General features: G+C 33.4%; 2 protein-coding genes across 3 annotated transcripts in view; both read right to left on the bottom strand.

Annotated features, from left to right (window-relative positions):
• Positions 1-207: 207 nt before the first annotated feature.
• Positions 208-2,990, bottom strand: LOC133306352 (uncharacterized). The gene is made up of 5 exons (XM_061506659.1): positions 2,789-2,990; positions 2,614-2,663; positions 1,739-1,865; positions 1,113-1,217; positions 208-1,015 (listed from the first exon to the last, which is right to left on the bottom strand). The coding sequence occupies exons 1-5, from the start codon at positions 2,901-2,903 to the stop codon at positions 393-395; spliced, it is 1,020 nt and encodes a 339-aa protein (XP_061362643.1). The 5' UTR covers positions 2,904-2,990; the 3' UTR covers positions 208-392.
• Positions 2,991-4,385: 1,395 nt separating this feature from the next.
• The window catches only part of LOC133306347 (uncharacterized), a 28,922-nt gene continuing 17,124 nt past the window's right edge, over positions 4,386-16,183 (bottom strand). For both annotated transcript variants that reach the window (XM_061506650.1, XM_061506649.1), the window contains 27 exons: positions 16,105-16,181; positions 15,965-16,019; positions 15,809-15,857; positions 15,474-15,611; positions 15,005-15,086; positions 14,822-14,900; positions 14,135-14,181; positions 13,093-13,304; positions 12,843-12,930; positions 12,271-12,390; positions 12,053-12,171; positions 11,893-11,965; positions 11,671-11,790; positions 11,450-11,518; positions 11,182-11,352; positions 11,044-11,091; positions 10,740-10,881; positions 10,431-10,528; positions 9,683-9,827; positions 9,442-9,530; positions 9,238-9,348; positions 7,438-7,512; positions 6,767-6,832; positions 6,419-6,607; positions 6,223-6,333; positions 4,892-4,972; positions 4,386-4,731 (listed from right to left, as the gene is read on the bottom strand). In XM_061506650.1, the coding sequence (XP_061362634.1) occupies positions 4,552-4,731; positions 4,892-4,972; positions 6,223-6,333; positions 6,419-6,607; positions 6,767-6,832; positions 7,438-7,512; positions 9,238-9,348; positions 9,442-9,530; positions 9,683-9,827; positions 10,431-10,528; positions 10,740-10,881; positions 11,044-11,091; positions 11,182-11,352; positions 11,450-11,518; positions 11,671-11,790; positions 11,893-11,965; positions 12,053-12,171; positions 12,271-12,390; positions 12,843-12,930; positions 13,093-13,304; positions 14,135-14,181; positions 14,822-14,900; positions 15,005-15,086; positions 15,474-15,611; positions 15,809-15,857; positions 15,965-16,019; positions 16,105-16,181 (2,834 nt within the window). In that variant the 3' untranslated portion in view covers positions 4,386-4,551. The remainder of the gene's footprint in view (positions 4,732-4,891; positions 4,973-6,222; positions 6,334-6,418; positions 6,608-6,766; positions 6,833-7,437; positions 7,513-9,237; positions 9,349-9,441; positions 9,531-9,682; positions 9,828-10,430; positions 10,529-10,739; positions 10,882-11,043; positions 11,092-11,181; positions 11,353-11,449; positions 11,519-11,670; positions 11,791-11,892; positions 11,966-12,052; positions 12,172-12,270; positions 12,391-12,842; positions 12,931-13,092; positions 13,305-14,134; positions 14,182-14,821; positions 14,901-15,004; positions 15,087-15,473; positions 15,612-15,808; positions 15,858-15,964; positions 16,020-16,104; positions 16,182-16,183) is intronic.

Below are 16,183 nucleotides of genomic sequence, written 5' to 3'. Positions count from 1 at the left end.
GTTTAATTTTGCTTGGGTTACTGGTTCATAATTGTCGGATATTTTGAGTTAGCAAGCAAGGACCGTGCCATGAAGGCTGTTTAACAATAGAACTTCTGAGGCGTTTCACTCTAAACAATAATGTGACAAGAGTCAAATCTGTAGTTAAAAATTAAAACGATCGATGTCCAACTGTTTCTTAGAAAGCGGCATTTGTTATGTGATTTAACGTCTACATTTTGGAGTGATAAAACAGCACTTAATGTGCTCTTGAAACTTTTGAGACAAAACAACTCATAAAATTATTTAAACACAAGTAATTATTTTAGGAGAAACCAAAGTTCAGGTTATAACTCATAATATGCAAAACAAGAAGGCTACTTCATCTCAATACCACTCCCAACAATATTACTTCACTCAACTGAAAACTCAAACAACATGGAATGTTGATACTTCTCACCAGGTCGAACCACAACAGATGGGAAATTTGGCTGGTTTATGGCATTTGGGAAACCCTGTGTCTCCAGACATAACCCAGCATGCTTTCCATATATAGCACCTTCTTTTCCAGTAACACCATTAACATAGTTTGCTGTGTAAAATTGCACACCAGGGGCGTTTGTCCACAGGTTCAGTACCCTTGAACTTGATGGGTCTCTCACTTTTGCAGCATGTCTCAAAGCTTCTTTCTCTTCCCCACAATCAAGCACATAATTGTGGTCATACCCCATTCCAACCTCATTAATGGTGTTGCCTATTCTCTTCTCAGATGTAAAATCAAAAGGGGTACCTCTCACTGACATGATTTCACCAGTTGGCACAGTATTCTGATCCACAGGAGTGACATGATCAGCCCATATCTGAATTGAATGATCAAGTATATTCCCTGAGTTGTGGCCAGCTAAGTTCCAGTAGGTATGCTGAGCTAAGTTGATTATGGTGGGCTTGTTCTTTGGCACTCCTTCCATGTCAAGCCTAAGAGTTGTGGTTGAGGTGAGCGTGTAAGTTGCAGTAACAGTGATATCCCCAGGATAACCTTATAATAATAGAAAACAAAAATCAGATAAAGGGAAAGGAAGAGCATGATGACTGCAATATTTAAAAGTGAGGAAGAAAGAGAGAATCAACACTACCTTCCTCTCCATCATGACTTTCATACTTAAAAGTGATTGATGGGGTTTCACCTTTTTTATATTCAACTACTTCCCATACCTTCTTATCAAACCCAACGTTTCCACCTAAAATTTGGAGAGGGAAGGGATCAGGATAACAGCAAACAAAAATCATATATTATTACATGAATGTGATTTGTTTTCTTTAGAAAACACTAGAGATTCAATGCTATTTCAAATTCCATTTCAGAATCATGTTATTAATGAAAAGAGTACAAGAAGATCTATGCATAAGTTTTAGATTGTCAGTCATTCTTGAGAGTAACAGATAACATTGTATTGGCGAAGTCCATGTCAAGTCCATTTTCAAAGTCAACTTTTGATGGAATGGAAGAAATGGTCAGATGGATATGTTAAAAAAGTCATAGTTCATAACCATTTCAATATGACCCTAATCAAATGCATATATTTGAATATAAACACTCAATGATCCAGCACTTTAGATGGCAAAACCTATTTTTATGTCAGGATAAATGGACTGGAAGATCTAAAAGGATTTGTTTCACTCCACAATCCACAATTTACAATTTCAACATCCTGGATAAAGCAAAGCATGAATGAAGACAATGCCAACATAGATTTGATACCATGGAGACTGTTTGGGGGTTTGTTGATAGGAAGAGAGTACTGAACCCCATCAAGCGTAAACTTGCCATCCTTAATTCTGTTTGCAACCCGACCCACAATGCAGCCAAAAAAAGGAGCAAGACCTTTCTGCTTGCAAGCAACGTAAATTCAGCAAATCCATCATCAGAATAAAACTGAAAACTATATACATATAGCCTAATTAAGGTGACAAAATCTAGTCTTAACCATCCATATAAGATTGAATGGTCAAGATTAGATCTTCAAGCTCTCACTTGAATGGTCTCTCTCTCTCTCTCTCTCTCTCTCTCTATATATATATATATATATATATATATATATATATATATATATATATAGGGATAGGATCAACTTACACCGGTGTAAGAATAATAAATCTTACATCAAATCTTAACCGTTGATTTCCGTGCATCCCATGGTTGAGATTTATTGAGAATTAAAAATTAATTAATGAGTGAGACCTAATAAATCTTAACCGTTAGATGTAGAAAATCAATGATTAAGATTTGGTGTAAGATTTATTATTCTTACACCGGTGTAAGATGATCCTGCCCCATATATATATATATATATATATATATAGAAACATCAGCTTGGGTGGATAGGGGTGGACAGTTCGATGAAGTCATATAAAAGTATGATCAGAATAAGAAAAAATTACTAATAATATATAAAATTATATAATGAAAAACAATAAAATAATGCTAGCTATTGTTCAAACATGAAAGGTTGAATTTTGAAAAGGGAAACATAATACCCATCACTCACATAAGCGCTAATTCATACCAAAACTAAACCACCCAGTACGATTAACGCCCGAAATTAGAAAAAGGGAGGGATTTTGAGTAATTTGGACCTGATAGGATTCAACAGAGTCGAGGCCAAGAACAACGTCAGACAACACCCCTTTAAAAATGGAAACAAAGCCATCATCATCATCATGATCATCATGTCATGTATCAATAACACAAAAAAAAAAGAGCAATGAAATGAAAAGGAGAAAGAGAATGGAGATTGAAGAAGAACAGTACCATCTTTGTTGGGTACGGATAAGGAGGTGATTGTGCAGCCGAGATTAGTGATGAGGACCTGCATGCTCCCATTGTTGAGCTCAAAGATCTCCGCTTTTTGGCTCAGATCAGCCATTGAAGATAAAGGGTATGTGAATTATGCGATTGAATCGCCACTTAGTGAGTAACTCGTGATTCTAACTTATCTAAAAATTTCACCTATGTTCTTTCTCTCTCTCAATATATATATATATATATATATATATATATATAGTATAGCATTTGACTTTGACCCAAAAAGTCAATCACACCTGAAAAATCAAGTTATTATATAATTAATGTAAAGGGTTCAATTCTATATATATATATATAATTAATATTTTTTTATGCCGGTGTCAAATTTTAATTATTGATTTTTGTCTTAACGATTATCATTTATTGAGAATCAAACTTATCAATAAACTATTAATTCTCAATAAATTATAACCGTTAGACAAAAAATTAACGGTTAGGATTTGATATCAAATTTTAAAGTTTGACAAATGTATCAAAGAATCCAATCTTTTATATATATATATATATATATATATATATATATATATATATATATATATATAAAAAAAATTATAAACTAAGTAATTAAAGTTACGTAATAAAAATTATACTTGTATTTTAAATATGTATTTTTTATAATTTAATAATATTTAGCATCAAATCTGTAAACAGAGAAGTAAACAGTTACTTGTTGCTATGCATTTAAATTCAAAACTCAAGGGAAATAATCGTATGCGTAATTAAATGACGTGTCATACGTTATTTTATAACTGAAAGATGTTATCGAAATCTCGTGCGCGTTCAAACTTCAAACTTATGTTAGTGAATATGAAGTGAATTAAGTCAATTTTGTTGTTTTCAGAATCTAAACTTTAATTAATATTAAATGAGGTAACCGATGAAAGTTGAACGTGGTTAGACACACTTGTTCTTTCAATAACGTGATCTTATAATAATTTTAAAGAAAGTTATATTTTCAATAAGTATTTAAGATTTCTCATCTCAAATTAAAATGGATACAAATAGTAATAAAAGTTATATTTTATAAAATTTATGGTCATTTTAGTTAAAATTAATATTTTTTATTTAAAATTTAAATTAAAAAAATTACTTTCTCTCTCATAATTTTTATTATGTATCTTTTTTTCTTATTTAAAATAACACAATTCTATGTCCTTTAAAAAAATAAACACCAAACCCAATTTATAAAGTAAAGTAAGATGCATAAAGTTGTAGCTTGCTTTCTTTCCCTTTTGGAACATTAATGTAATTTTCTTTAAAATTATTGGAAAACTAATTTCAAAATATTTTTACTTTTAAAAAGTGGATAAGATTCTTGTCATAATTTTAAAAATCAGACAAGTCAAACCTTAAAATTAATTTTATATTTAAAAAAAAAACACTAATTCGTCCAAAGCCTATGAAACTAGTACACCTCAATAAAAACAAAAAATAAAACTCAGTGGCGCTTCGCAAAACTAAGATTATAAAGAAGGTAATTTGGGTTCTGCACGATAGTTATCACTGTTGATCATTTGTATAAATTTATGCAACTCAAGTACAAGGCAAGTAAATAAGAAATTATGAATTCATGATGCAATAATATTCCTTATTAGAAGATAACTTAATAGCATTTACACCAAAAAAAAGAAAAAAAAAGATAACTTAATAGCAAAAAAATATGCAGTTGACAGTCACACCAATAATCCTTGCTAGTAAATTTGCAGAAATCATGCCCTTCCTGCTGAACCAAAGAGATGCATCTTTTCTGCAACCACAGCTTTCATGGCTTCCTTTGCAGTAGCCATAACATGAACTAGATCTTTCTGGGGAGTAATGAGGGAGTCCATGTATGCCTTCCTTACTTCGGTGTTGACATTGAACTTTCTAACGCCAAGATTTATGCATTCCTGTCAGGAATCAATAAGTTCTTATGAGGTTAGCAATATAAACTGCAAAATATGTGATGTATAGCATTTGTACCTTGAGCTCAATGCTCATAACATGTGAATGCTACTTTGACAGACCAAAAAGGGTAATTTCCAAAATCTGATATGTATGCAACTGTACCTTAACAAGTTCTTTGGACAAACCAGACGCACCATGAAGCACCAGAAAAACTCCTTTCTTCAGGCTCAAATCATGCAGCTCCTAAACGTAGTAGAAGTCAAAATTACAAAACTGAAAAGAAAACCTCACGTATGGGTTAAATGACTATGCATCGAGAAATATTAGGCATCCCTCTCCTCCCAAACCCAAAAAAAAAAAAATTAAAAAAAAAAAAGATAAAAGAAGGAAGACTTAAAAACTAAGAAAATAAAGCAGCTTCAAGCAAAATCAATTCCATTGAATGACAATTCAGTATCATCAAACTTGTATGGATGTTATTCCACAAATACAGATTCAAAGGCCACATTGAACTAACCGTATTGAAGAGATGGTTAATTTATAGAATATATTCAGCAACCAAAAGTGCTTTTCACACACACTTCAGAGGTGGGAAACACAATTTGTTATCTCTTTTATAATCTGCCATTTTCTTTGTTTATCATTCAATAGGGACACTTCTACTCAAGTTGAATAAGGAACTATGAGAATTTTCTTCTTTTAGTATAGAAGAAATTTTATTAGATAAAAAAGAGAAGTACATCTAGGAGGGAAGATAAGATATCCTCCCAAAATACAAGAACTAAAGGAAAGCAGAGAGCCAAAGAAGCTAATATAATGCAACAAAGGTGTCCAATATTTCTACATGTTAGAAACGGAAACAGCCTTGAGCAGAGCACCAGTTTTCGTAGAGAAGTCATGAGCACACTCCTATCATAAAACATATGCAGGGGTAAAAAGAAGCCCTTCAAAATGCAACCCTAAGTAAATGAGTAAATGAAGAGTTTTTAAATACCTTTTGAAAGGAAAAGAATCCAAGTTTGGAACATTGAAAGGTTAAATGCAATCAATAACAACAACATTTTCTCAAAATATCTTACGTGTCCATGCTTCAAAATACAGAATAAAGATTTGTAAAGTATTTATAAGGATGTAAATAGGTAAATTTTTTAAAATATTGAAAAGACCATGCAGAAGTAGTATTCTCAAAATGTTTATAGGTCGCAGCACTTAAAGATCTAGAACATACAAGCATACTGCAAACAATATATATATATATATATATTGCAAAACAGGTTGAAATTTTTAAGTAAATAAGTGGTTAGTCCGTATTCCTTAACCACTCTTTGAACATTCTTCACTAATTGTTCTTAAATTGGAAATATTTAATCATGAAGTCTGGTTTTTGCAATTTTCCCAAAATTTATGGTCTTGAACTTTTTATTTCGGTTTTTTGTTATATATAAATTTATTAGTAAAATGCGTAAAGATCACAAACTGAAATGTACTATTACCTTAAGCAAATCAAATCTGAGATTTGGACCACTTGCAGGGTACTTTCCATGCACATTACCAATACACACTGCCAAAGCATCTATGCGAGTCTCATCAATGAATTTTTGTGCCTGAAATTAATAAGATCAACAGTAACAATATGAATGTAAAGCACAGAAGAAAATTTTGTGTTATTAGCATAGGGGAGATAGCAACCATATTAACATCTGTTAGCCTGGCTTCATATTCTTCGACAGTCAAATCATCTTCTGTCCCAGACAATCTTCCTAGCTCAGCTTCAACCAACATATCTTTTGAGTGAGCCAATAATGATATAAATTCCGTGTATGCAACATTTTCATTGAAAGAAAGATGTGAACCATCGACCATCACAGAACTGAATCCCTGGAATCATTGCATTCAACATATGCAGTTTTAGTTTAGAGAAGTATGAAGATAAAAAAGCAATAACTAAGTAACTAACCACATATGCATGCTGAATAATCTTTGAGATTGAAATGGTTCTGTAAGTATGATTGTTATGCAAGTAGTAAAACAAATTACCAGCTCAATTGCTTCCACAAGATCTTGCTTTGAAGTTCCATGATCAAAATGAACAGTAATGGGAACCTGCCACATATGAACGTTCATAAGCAGTGAAATTTAAATATACTCAAACTAATGGTTACCTAAGCCAAATAAATACCTCTGTGATGTCCTCACTCACACGTGTTCAGTGTAACTATTTACCAGATACTTAATAACATACATTTTGTATTAGCCTATAAATAAACATATGAATTTGAGTATTTCAGCATTAGAGATGTTTAAGTCGCGCTTGTTCATATCTTGCGAATAAATAAAAAAATAGATAAGGATGAAAACATTCAGCTCTTGGAGTTACTAAAATCTTTCAGAAGTGATTCTTTCCTTTACGTAAAACATGCTATTAATTTAATGATAATAGCAATGGTTAGCTCCAATACAACACCCTCATTTGTTTTATTAACAGATACTAGTTTCTTTGGATTAATCCTCATTATTGGAAACACTAATCTTAAAAACTATACAAATTCAGTTTTTAAGATTTTCAAAATTAAAAATTCAATATTGAATTTCAGAGATAAACTTTTTCAGTTTTATCAAACATCCCCTTGTTGCAGCTTGACACAGAATTTCGCATTCTTATTTAATTTAAGATCTCCATTTGCTTCATATAATATAATACCACTTACACTGGCTTGCTCTGCAGCAGAAATGCAACAAGAAACCAAGGGAATTCCTCCCTGCTTCAAGGCACCGGGGTGGATCTGAAAATTATATAGATAGTTCAAAATTAGTTTAGAGGAACCAAGTTTTTATAAGAGAAAATAATAGAAATTTGAGTCAACTAAAAAGCCGTATTTAACACGATGCGCATACACACAGAACAAACATATTAATATGAAACAATCAATCAAGAACAGGATGAACCTTAGTTGCTTCACAAATAATCCAAAACTCTTCATGAAATAAGAAAATATGAATAAAAGGACTTTGGATTTAATGGAGAATATTGGGCGGATTTCTATTATTTCCCCAAACTAGTTTGGTCACAGAAGTGTTATAGCAAGAAAGGCCAACAAAATGAACTCTACAAGGATCTACATATTAGCTAAAGAGCCGAAAGAAAATTTTCATAAGATTCTAACCCTGCATAGAGGAAATCAGGAAACAACCTAATCCCATATATGGGTTTATGTTTTTATGATCAACCAAATATCACAAAAACTTAAGTTATTAAGTGAAGACACGTGAATGGTTTTATATTATATTTCTAACATGACCCCTTGTGGAGAATGTACACTTGTACTAAAATTCCTTTTTCTTTAGAAGGATGGCGCAGCAAAGATCGAACCCTAGACCACTTTGTCATATAGATTCTGATACCATATCATGAACCAACTATTCAAAAAGCTTAAGTCGTCAAGTGAAAACACAAAAATGGATTTATATTACATCTCTATCAATTTCGAAGTTTTCTATGGTTCTCAAAAAAATTTGTTACCGTGCTAATTCTAGGATGAAAAGACACCACATATAAAATACAAAAAACAGCCAACTGAAACAATAAGGTTGTTTGAAAAGCACAATTAGGCATTTGTGGGCACAAATGAACAGGATCTATGCATCAGCCAGAGATTCAAAAGCAAATAGTGGAAAAAAAAAATTAATCCTCTATCTTGGTTTGAACTTTGAAGAGTCTATTAGTCACAAGTGCTCACCAAGCAGCAGGTTCAATTGTTTAGAAAATGGAACAGAAGCTGTCCCTTTAGACCTGGATCTCAATAGCCACTCTATCTAGTCTTTGATCTTGGATTCCACAGCTATGGACATCCAGGCCCCTTACTGTCTATATTAACTAGGTCTGTCAGTCTGGTAGATTCTCTTATGCATAATGGAGAAGCATATTTAAGGATTATGTGTTATGTGGGGATTATTATATTATTCTTAGGAATTTTAGCATTTCCTCTTATTTAAGAGACCATTCATTATTTTTTCTTTAATAAGTTATATGTTGTTAGGAATATATTATCATGTTAAGATTTCCTATTTAATTCATATTTTAGGAAATTAATATTTGATCAGGATTTTATATTTTATAAGGATTTATCTAAGAATTTTATTACCTTTGGCTTATAAATACCCCCTTTAGGTGCCTTATGTCATTCAAGCCTTTTCTTCATAATTATACAATATTGAAATTTCCTTTTCCTCAGAGTATCTGAAAGACTGCAACCCCAGTCAGAGGAGCACTCTACCACAGAGAAGTGTTCTAGATTTATTTTTCTAGTCAAAGGAGTCCTCTGCCCTAAAGGAATACTCTAGGCTTATCCTTCTACATCATTCTCATTAACAGGCAGAACTCTTGATTTACATTTAGCTTTACGCTCGGTCTCATCCACCCTCTCTTTTTTGAGCTATCACGTTACTAATGTTCACGACAAAGAAAAAGGGATACATACAATCAATATTTTGAACTGACTGTTTCTGACCTGTAATATAGCAGGACTTTGTTCTTCCTCTGCAGCAGAAACAACAGCCTCAACTCCTTCCAAATTATAGACGGTAAATGCTCCAACAGCATATTTACCCTTTTCTGCATTCTTTATGCCACCCCACCCCACCCCAAAAAAAAAAAAAAAATATCAGCATTAAAGGAAACTCAGTGGCAAAACCTTGAACCAGATGATCCTTACGTTAAGAATCTCTTTTGTTGATGAAAGTCTTATTGGACGAGTCCAGCACTTCACAACTTCTGCTAATGCTCTGCTGTCACCAACATTACCTACCAAAGGCAGATTATCTTTGACAGGTAAAGATGAAATATATTGATGAATAAAGGATGACAGAATTCACAGCACCAGAAACTCAGATTTAGTCAGAACTGTAATTAAGAAAAAAAAAAAAAAGGGAAAATGAAGATTACAGCAATTTTACCAGGGAATACGATGTAAGGAACTCCAGGATGTCTACTTTCAGGGCCTAATTGCCACAAGGGAATACCGGCCAGTGCTTGTCCAACTATCTTGGCACATCTTGCACCAAGGGCTTTTGTAGCAAGGTCTGAAGAGGTAATACCACCCTAGAAAAGGTAATATTTGTCAATGTTTGATTCAAAACTTGGGACAGGCCAAAAAAGAAGGATATGAGACCAGGTTTTATGGTCCCAAGCTATGATTTTCTGATTAAGTATCAAACAAGCATGAAAATATATTATTTAGCTTGTGAGAAGGAGAAGGTGAGATGGATAAGCAATAAAGAATTTTTTATTCATAATAAAGAAATTTTAAATATTATCTCTTACACAAACTCAAGAAACATATTAAACAGCTGAAATGTTTTTAAAGGAACAAATTTCTTGCATTCTTGAGCTTGAAACATAAACTTGTATTTGTGTCCCTCTGAAATTTTTTTAATGAACTTATTCCTCAACAATACATTTCTCATGTCAATCAACCTAAAGATGATGCATATCTAATAACATGATCTTGATGCAAAGTGTGTCTGAATGTTAAGCTCAAAAAGATAAGAATAGTGCGACTATGCTGGTGAATGTTTACAATATTGACCCCATGTATAAACTAGTGCCATTTTTCAAAAAAGATTAAATGACAGTCGGACAAAGTAAATATCACATTTTCCATGTCAAAATGCAGGTTCACTGAGTCATTTAAACATAGAGTACCTTTGCAATTATATAACGAGGTTTTGTAGTTATTCTTTTCACTATTTCCACCAAAGCAGAACTCACTTTGAAGTTAATGTCCAAACTTTCAGAGGCAGCTGCACATTGGAAAATAAACAGGAAGATTAGATTGAGGGACATAAAATTATATTACCCCCATTTAAATGCACTATACTGTTCTTTGAATGGTCAAAAGAAGAACAGCAGTAAGCTATCTTAGAGATGATATTGAATGCTAAATCAGCTCTAATCCCCAACGAAGCAAGAGGTGGAGAGAAGAAATAACAAGCAAAATAGAGAAAGACAAACTTTTTCCAGTTATGAGATTTCGGCTGGTCATTATAAGAGTATCTTTATGAGCTTTGAGATATATATCGGCTAATTCAGCTGTTCTACTGATTTCCTCATTCCTCTCCTCAATAGGCCTCATTGCAAGTTTTTCAACAGATACCTATTACAAAGAAGCTCTTATCAGACCAGCAAATCAAATTTGAACATAAAAGTATTTGCATAAGGCATATTAGCTAAAAAGAATTCATTGTCATTCTCCCCATGAGAGGACTAAAAATCAACAATTGAAAATGATGAGAAGAAATTTTGGGATGTTGATCACCTCAATGCTTCTTAAGAACTGACCACACTGTAATTTAAGCTCTTCAACCTGTGGATTACAAGCATGAGATGAGCCAAATTGAGAAAATGGTAATGCTTGGTAGATTTGATTTCAGTAACACTTAATTTCATTTTTCACCTGTTTTGTTGTTTTTGGAACATACGATCCCACAACTATCAAACCACCATTTCTTTCTCTATCTATTCCTAGATCCTTTGGCAATATTGGAGGCTTAGAGATAATCCCAATGCAGGCAGAAACAAAACTAGCAGCAGTGCGACACAAGAAACGTTTTCCCATCAATTCGGCCTGTTAATAAGAATAAACAGCAGAAGAACATTTACATCTGTAACAAAACATGCAAAAAAGGGCCAAAAAAGCACAAAGGCGGAGGAGGAAGTTTTGCCTTGATCATTCCAAGTGCAAATACAGTCATGTCTCTTTCACTAGCTGCATTAACTACACATATTGACCCCTGCTTAATACAATAGACACAACCATAGTAAGTAGATTGAATAAACCTACTTTTTCATAATATCTTTGATAAATTAAAGCTACATGTTCTCTTCTTAGAACTTAAAAATATAGAAATTAAAGTGCACAAACTATATCTTTAATTTTGTATACCTTTTGCAAACTGCATAGATGCTGACAAACTGCATCTGGGCCCCCTTTCCTCAAAAGTTGGATAGAAATAGATACAACGCTGCTTGCAAGTATTTGGCCATTTGTCTTCTCCTCTACCCACTATATTTGGATAAAAAGCATCTAAAAAGTTTATTATTCTTACAAGACATGAAAATATAAATTACATTGATCAAGTCAAAAAAAGGGATAAAAAGTTTTCACATCACGTAGGTTTGAAGATTTGTAGCCAAAGGCAGCATCTTTGGCAAACTCTGTGTCCCCTGCCGGAACAAGCCTGCAGACAAAAAGTTAAATAAGCAGGACTCTAACTTCATAACCATTTGTAATTCCTTATAGCTAGATCATGAATGGCGAGACACACGTATCAGAATCAGCAACAAAGTGCACGTCTTCGATAGTGTAACGGCCTCCTTGAAGGAAAAAGGGACAAATTATCCATGCATCCATTTCACCCAATACTGAAACAGCAGCATCTGCTTCCTGTACACAACAGTCTAGTGTCATTTTAGCAAATTGAAGCATAAGTCTCAAGATCATTGATTAAAATATAATTATTTAGCTAAAAAATGTTATCCTTGCCTCTGGAAAATGACCACGCAAAGTTGAATCCCCCCTTAAAACTACTGTATAATCAATGTTGTCAACTGATTTCGCTGCAGTATCTAGGTTTCCGCAAATCTCTTTTATCAATGCACTGGCCTGTCAAAGATCAAAAAGAAACTTACGAAATCAATGGAAGTTGATATTACTGATCATTGAAATATCCAATAGCTTGAACTCTGGATGGGACAAACAGATCATACATCAGTATCCTTTGGAGGCATTTTATAGGACGATACTTGGATACTTAAAGTGCCGCAACTATTGCAGCTCAAAACGTTATTCAGCTCAAATCTTGCATGTCACTAATGAAGATACTATTTCTTTGTATTTCAATAGCATGCCTTTTCATTTACAGGGCAAAAATAGGACTATATGTTGTGCTTTGTAACCCATAGACTTGGCCTATTACACCTTTGAATAGAATTCAGAATTTCTCATTCTTGGTCATAAGTGGATTTCATACAAAAGAGAGATCAGAAGAGGAATTTTTCCCTCTCTAGCTGAATAAATTTATGGATTTATTGGTGAATTTGGGTTAAGATCTTTACCTTTTCAGAACTAAGTGACCTTGAGTTCGTCAAAATGAAAAAGCATTGTGGACTTTTTCTAAACTGCTCTATCAGCGACTCAATACTCCTGAAGAAGAACATGTCCAATTGAGTAATAACTTGAGATTTTTCTTCAGGAAGAAGATCTAACTAGAAATTATTGTTAGTTTGGTTTGAGATAGAATTGTATGAGATATTATTAACAGTATCATTGATTCTGCCTGGCAATTAGAAAATGAAATACACTTACCATTCCGTTAATACCTCAATATCATGAACAGTTTGTGTTCCTGTAGGATCATCATCTAGAACAACCAAAATCTTTGAATTGCCTTCTTTCAGTCTCTGTATATCAAGAACAGGATCTTGGGGCCACTCAGGTGGAAGAGAATGCAACACGACATCTTTCTGAAGAGCCTGGAGTTTTCCTTCAACTTTAACACCAGTTAGTGTCTCATAAACCTGTATAAAAGTTGACCCAGCCCTTCTGAATTATTCCAGTCCTCATGTTACCATAGATTAAAGAAATTTTGATCATATGTAAATAGGGTGTGAACAATCTTAAGATAGGAACGAAAAGACTAGAATCTTATGTTTCTTAATTTCTTGACAATATGATCTTAGAATTTCAGAAATTTAATGTTTAAAGCAGGAACAAAAATTATAGCCGATGACTATAAAGTTGTAATTGCCAATGATTAGGGGGGGGAAGCAGAGGAGAGGGGGAAAAAGCGAGAAGATACCAACAAATAGACAAACTAATGTAGAATAACACGATATCCTTCTACCAGCAAGGTTTCTATTCATATTATTACTAGGCTGAAAAAAACCTATAGCTTAACAAACCCAAAGAAGCATCCAGCTCTACACATTGAGAAGGAAGCAGCTTTAAGAGCAGTTATAGAAATATTTCTTGTTAAGTTAATATGTTTGACATCTGATATAGTATCCAAAAATGTTTTCTCAAAACCAACAAACACAAAGCACACGCAAAACACTAGATAAAACAAAAGCAAAACTAAAACTGAGTTTACGTAACTGCCAGACAAAGCTTTTATATAAGTAAAGCCGAAAGCTGATATGTCCTCATATGCACCACTAAACATTCTCTAAGATTATTTAGAACCTATATCCCCAAATTACGTTACTAATTTCCTAGAGCTCCTTACGATGGCAGAGCCTAAATTTGTTGTTTTTATTATGCTAATTGCATTCTCATTAGATTTCATGGTATCAGAAATAACTAAATATCAAACTTTAGAGTTCTGCCAACCAACACTAGTTGCTCATACCTTGACCACACCAGCATCATCTTTCCGTCCCCAACCAGCAGCAGAACCTGTACAGCAACATTACATATTTGATTAAGCAAGCACTTCTCCTTACAATTTTCTGAAAGTCCATTTTTTATTCGCCGCTATCTTCATTTTGTATAATTTGCTGAAAATTATATATAGTTAACTTCTACCATTTGCATGTTTTTTAGGTACCATAACAACATAAGCATTTGAGCTTAAGACCTTCTGCAAACTATTTAAATTAATTACCAGTAGGCAGTAGCCCACTCCTAGCGGTGTAGTATTTACTTATCGGAAAAGATGCATCCTTCAGCATGTTAAGATGCATCATATGCAGAAAAACATCCACAAGTTGTCCAACTGTTTTGAGATGCCAGGATCTCAATTTAAGTAACATGAGGATCATTTGAAAATAAGAGCTTAAATAAATAGATCCTACATGCACCATCATTCGTCCATCAGATGGACAAGCTAATTTCCCTCCCTCTTTTCCTTCGTCCTTTAGTTTAATATGATTTAAAATAAGGCTTCCTATCCCCTCCCCCCTACCCCAAAATAGAATGAGGCTTTATTTGAATTTCCTTTTTTTTTATTCAGTCAATTAAAATCTGCAATAGGAATGAACAAGTTGAAGCCAAGAGACAGTATATATCATAAAAGATTTAAAATAATATATAGCACCTGACAGATACAGTTGGTGAGCAACTGTTGATAGGTGAAGTGGAACTTTCAAAGAAGATGATTCACGAGTAACAATTCCCTGTATATGAAGTTAGATATAACTAAAACAATATTTAATGTTTATTTAAATAAATTGTCCCCTAATGCCCCAGCTAAACAGAGAAAAAATAGATTCATTCTGACCAGGTCCTTCACGAAGATATCAAGTGCTGAATAAGGTGTGTAGTCATTGTCTAGCATGTGTGGGACACGATTTTCTAACATCCTGAAACATAAGACATCTTTTAAGCTTAGCAGTTACATTTTCTATTCAAATCTATGAATGTGTTTTTTGTATAAAAGAAGAATGTAATACAAGAAAATAAGAAGAGAAAGGAGTCAAAGGACAAATTGAGGAAGGACAAGAAATGCTCCAAAAATAAGAGATGAAAATAAACAGCAATCTGTGACAGATATTCCTTTGAAATAGCCATGAGCGGAGCACTAGAGATAAGTCATAAACACAACCATAACCTCAAAAGATGGATTATGAACTTAACAAACTGCTCAAAAAGTACCAAGAAGAAACTCCAGGTGACTTAATTTTACTTTTCTCATTTTGTCAGGGGAAGAGGGGAGAGGAGAGAGCGATTGCTTCATGGAAGAGACATACCAGGATGTTCCCCCACTAATTGTGATAAACTCAAACAACAGTCTTGTATTCAAACCCAACCGTGCTGTAAATGCCATTGCCTCAGCAGCTGATGCTATATGAACTCCAGCAAGCAATTGGTTAACCATCTTTACACCACTAGAGAACAAAATAGACCAAAATGATATTATTATACATTATTCAAACTAAAGTTATTACATTCACTCAATTTCACTGTCACTTCCAATCAGATTTAACATTGCATTACCTGTTTCATGCATGTGGAAAGAAGTATTAGTATTAGCCAAAGGACAAACAATGGATAAAGAATGATTGACTTATAAATTAAAAAATACCTTCCAGAACCACAACCACCTTTGATAACATAAAGCTTCTCGCTCAAGGCTGATTTCAAAGAATCAACATCAATTAACTAGAAAGTTCTTTCAGAAATCACTGTAACCCCAGAACTGGAATTAACATTATTCACTTCTATGCTAATTTCTTATTACCTGCTAAGACTAAACCAGCACTCTTAAGAGCATCATCAGTTCCTGAAGCCATTATCTGAGAAATATACATGACTTCAGTGACTCAGTCCACAAAATCTGAAGACAAGTTTTAAAATAATAGCCAAAGATGTATTTCACACCGTAAGTGTTCCCATTGAGGCCCTCTTAACACCACCAGAAACAGGGGCATCCACCAACTTCAAATTCTTACCTTCATCT

The sequence above is a fragment of the Gastrolobium bilobum genome, unplaced genomic scaffold (genome assembly GCF_033153095.1).
Source record: "Gastrolobium bilobum isolate Gb01-03AN ecotype WA unplaced genomic scaffold, APGP_CSIRO_Gbil_v1 utg3672, whole genome shotgun sequence".
Taxonomy (NCBI): Eukaryota; Viridiplantae; Streptophyta; class Magnoliopsida; order Fabales; family Fabaceae; genus Gastrolobium; species Gastrolobium bilobum.
Note: the sequence above shows the minus strand (reverse complement) of the source record. Positions and strands in the feature narration are given on the sequence as shown.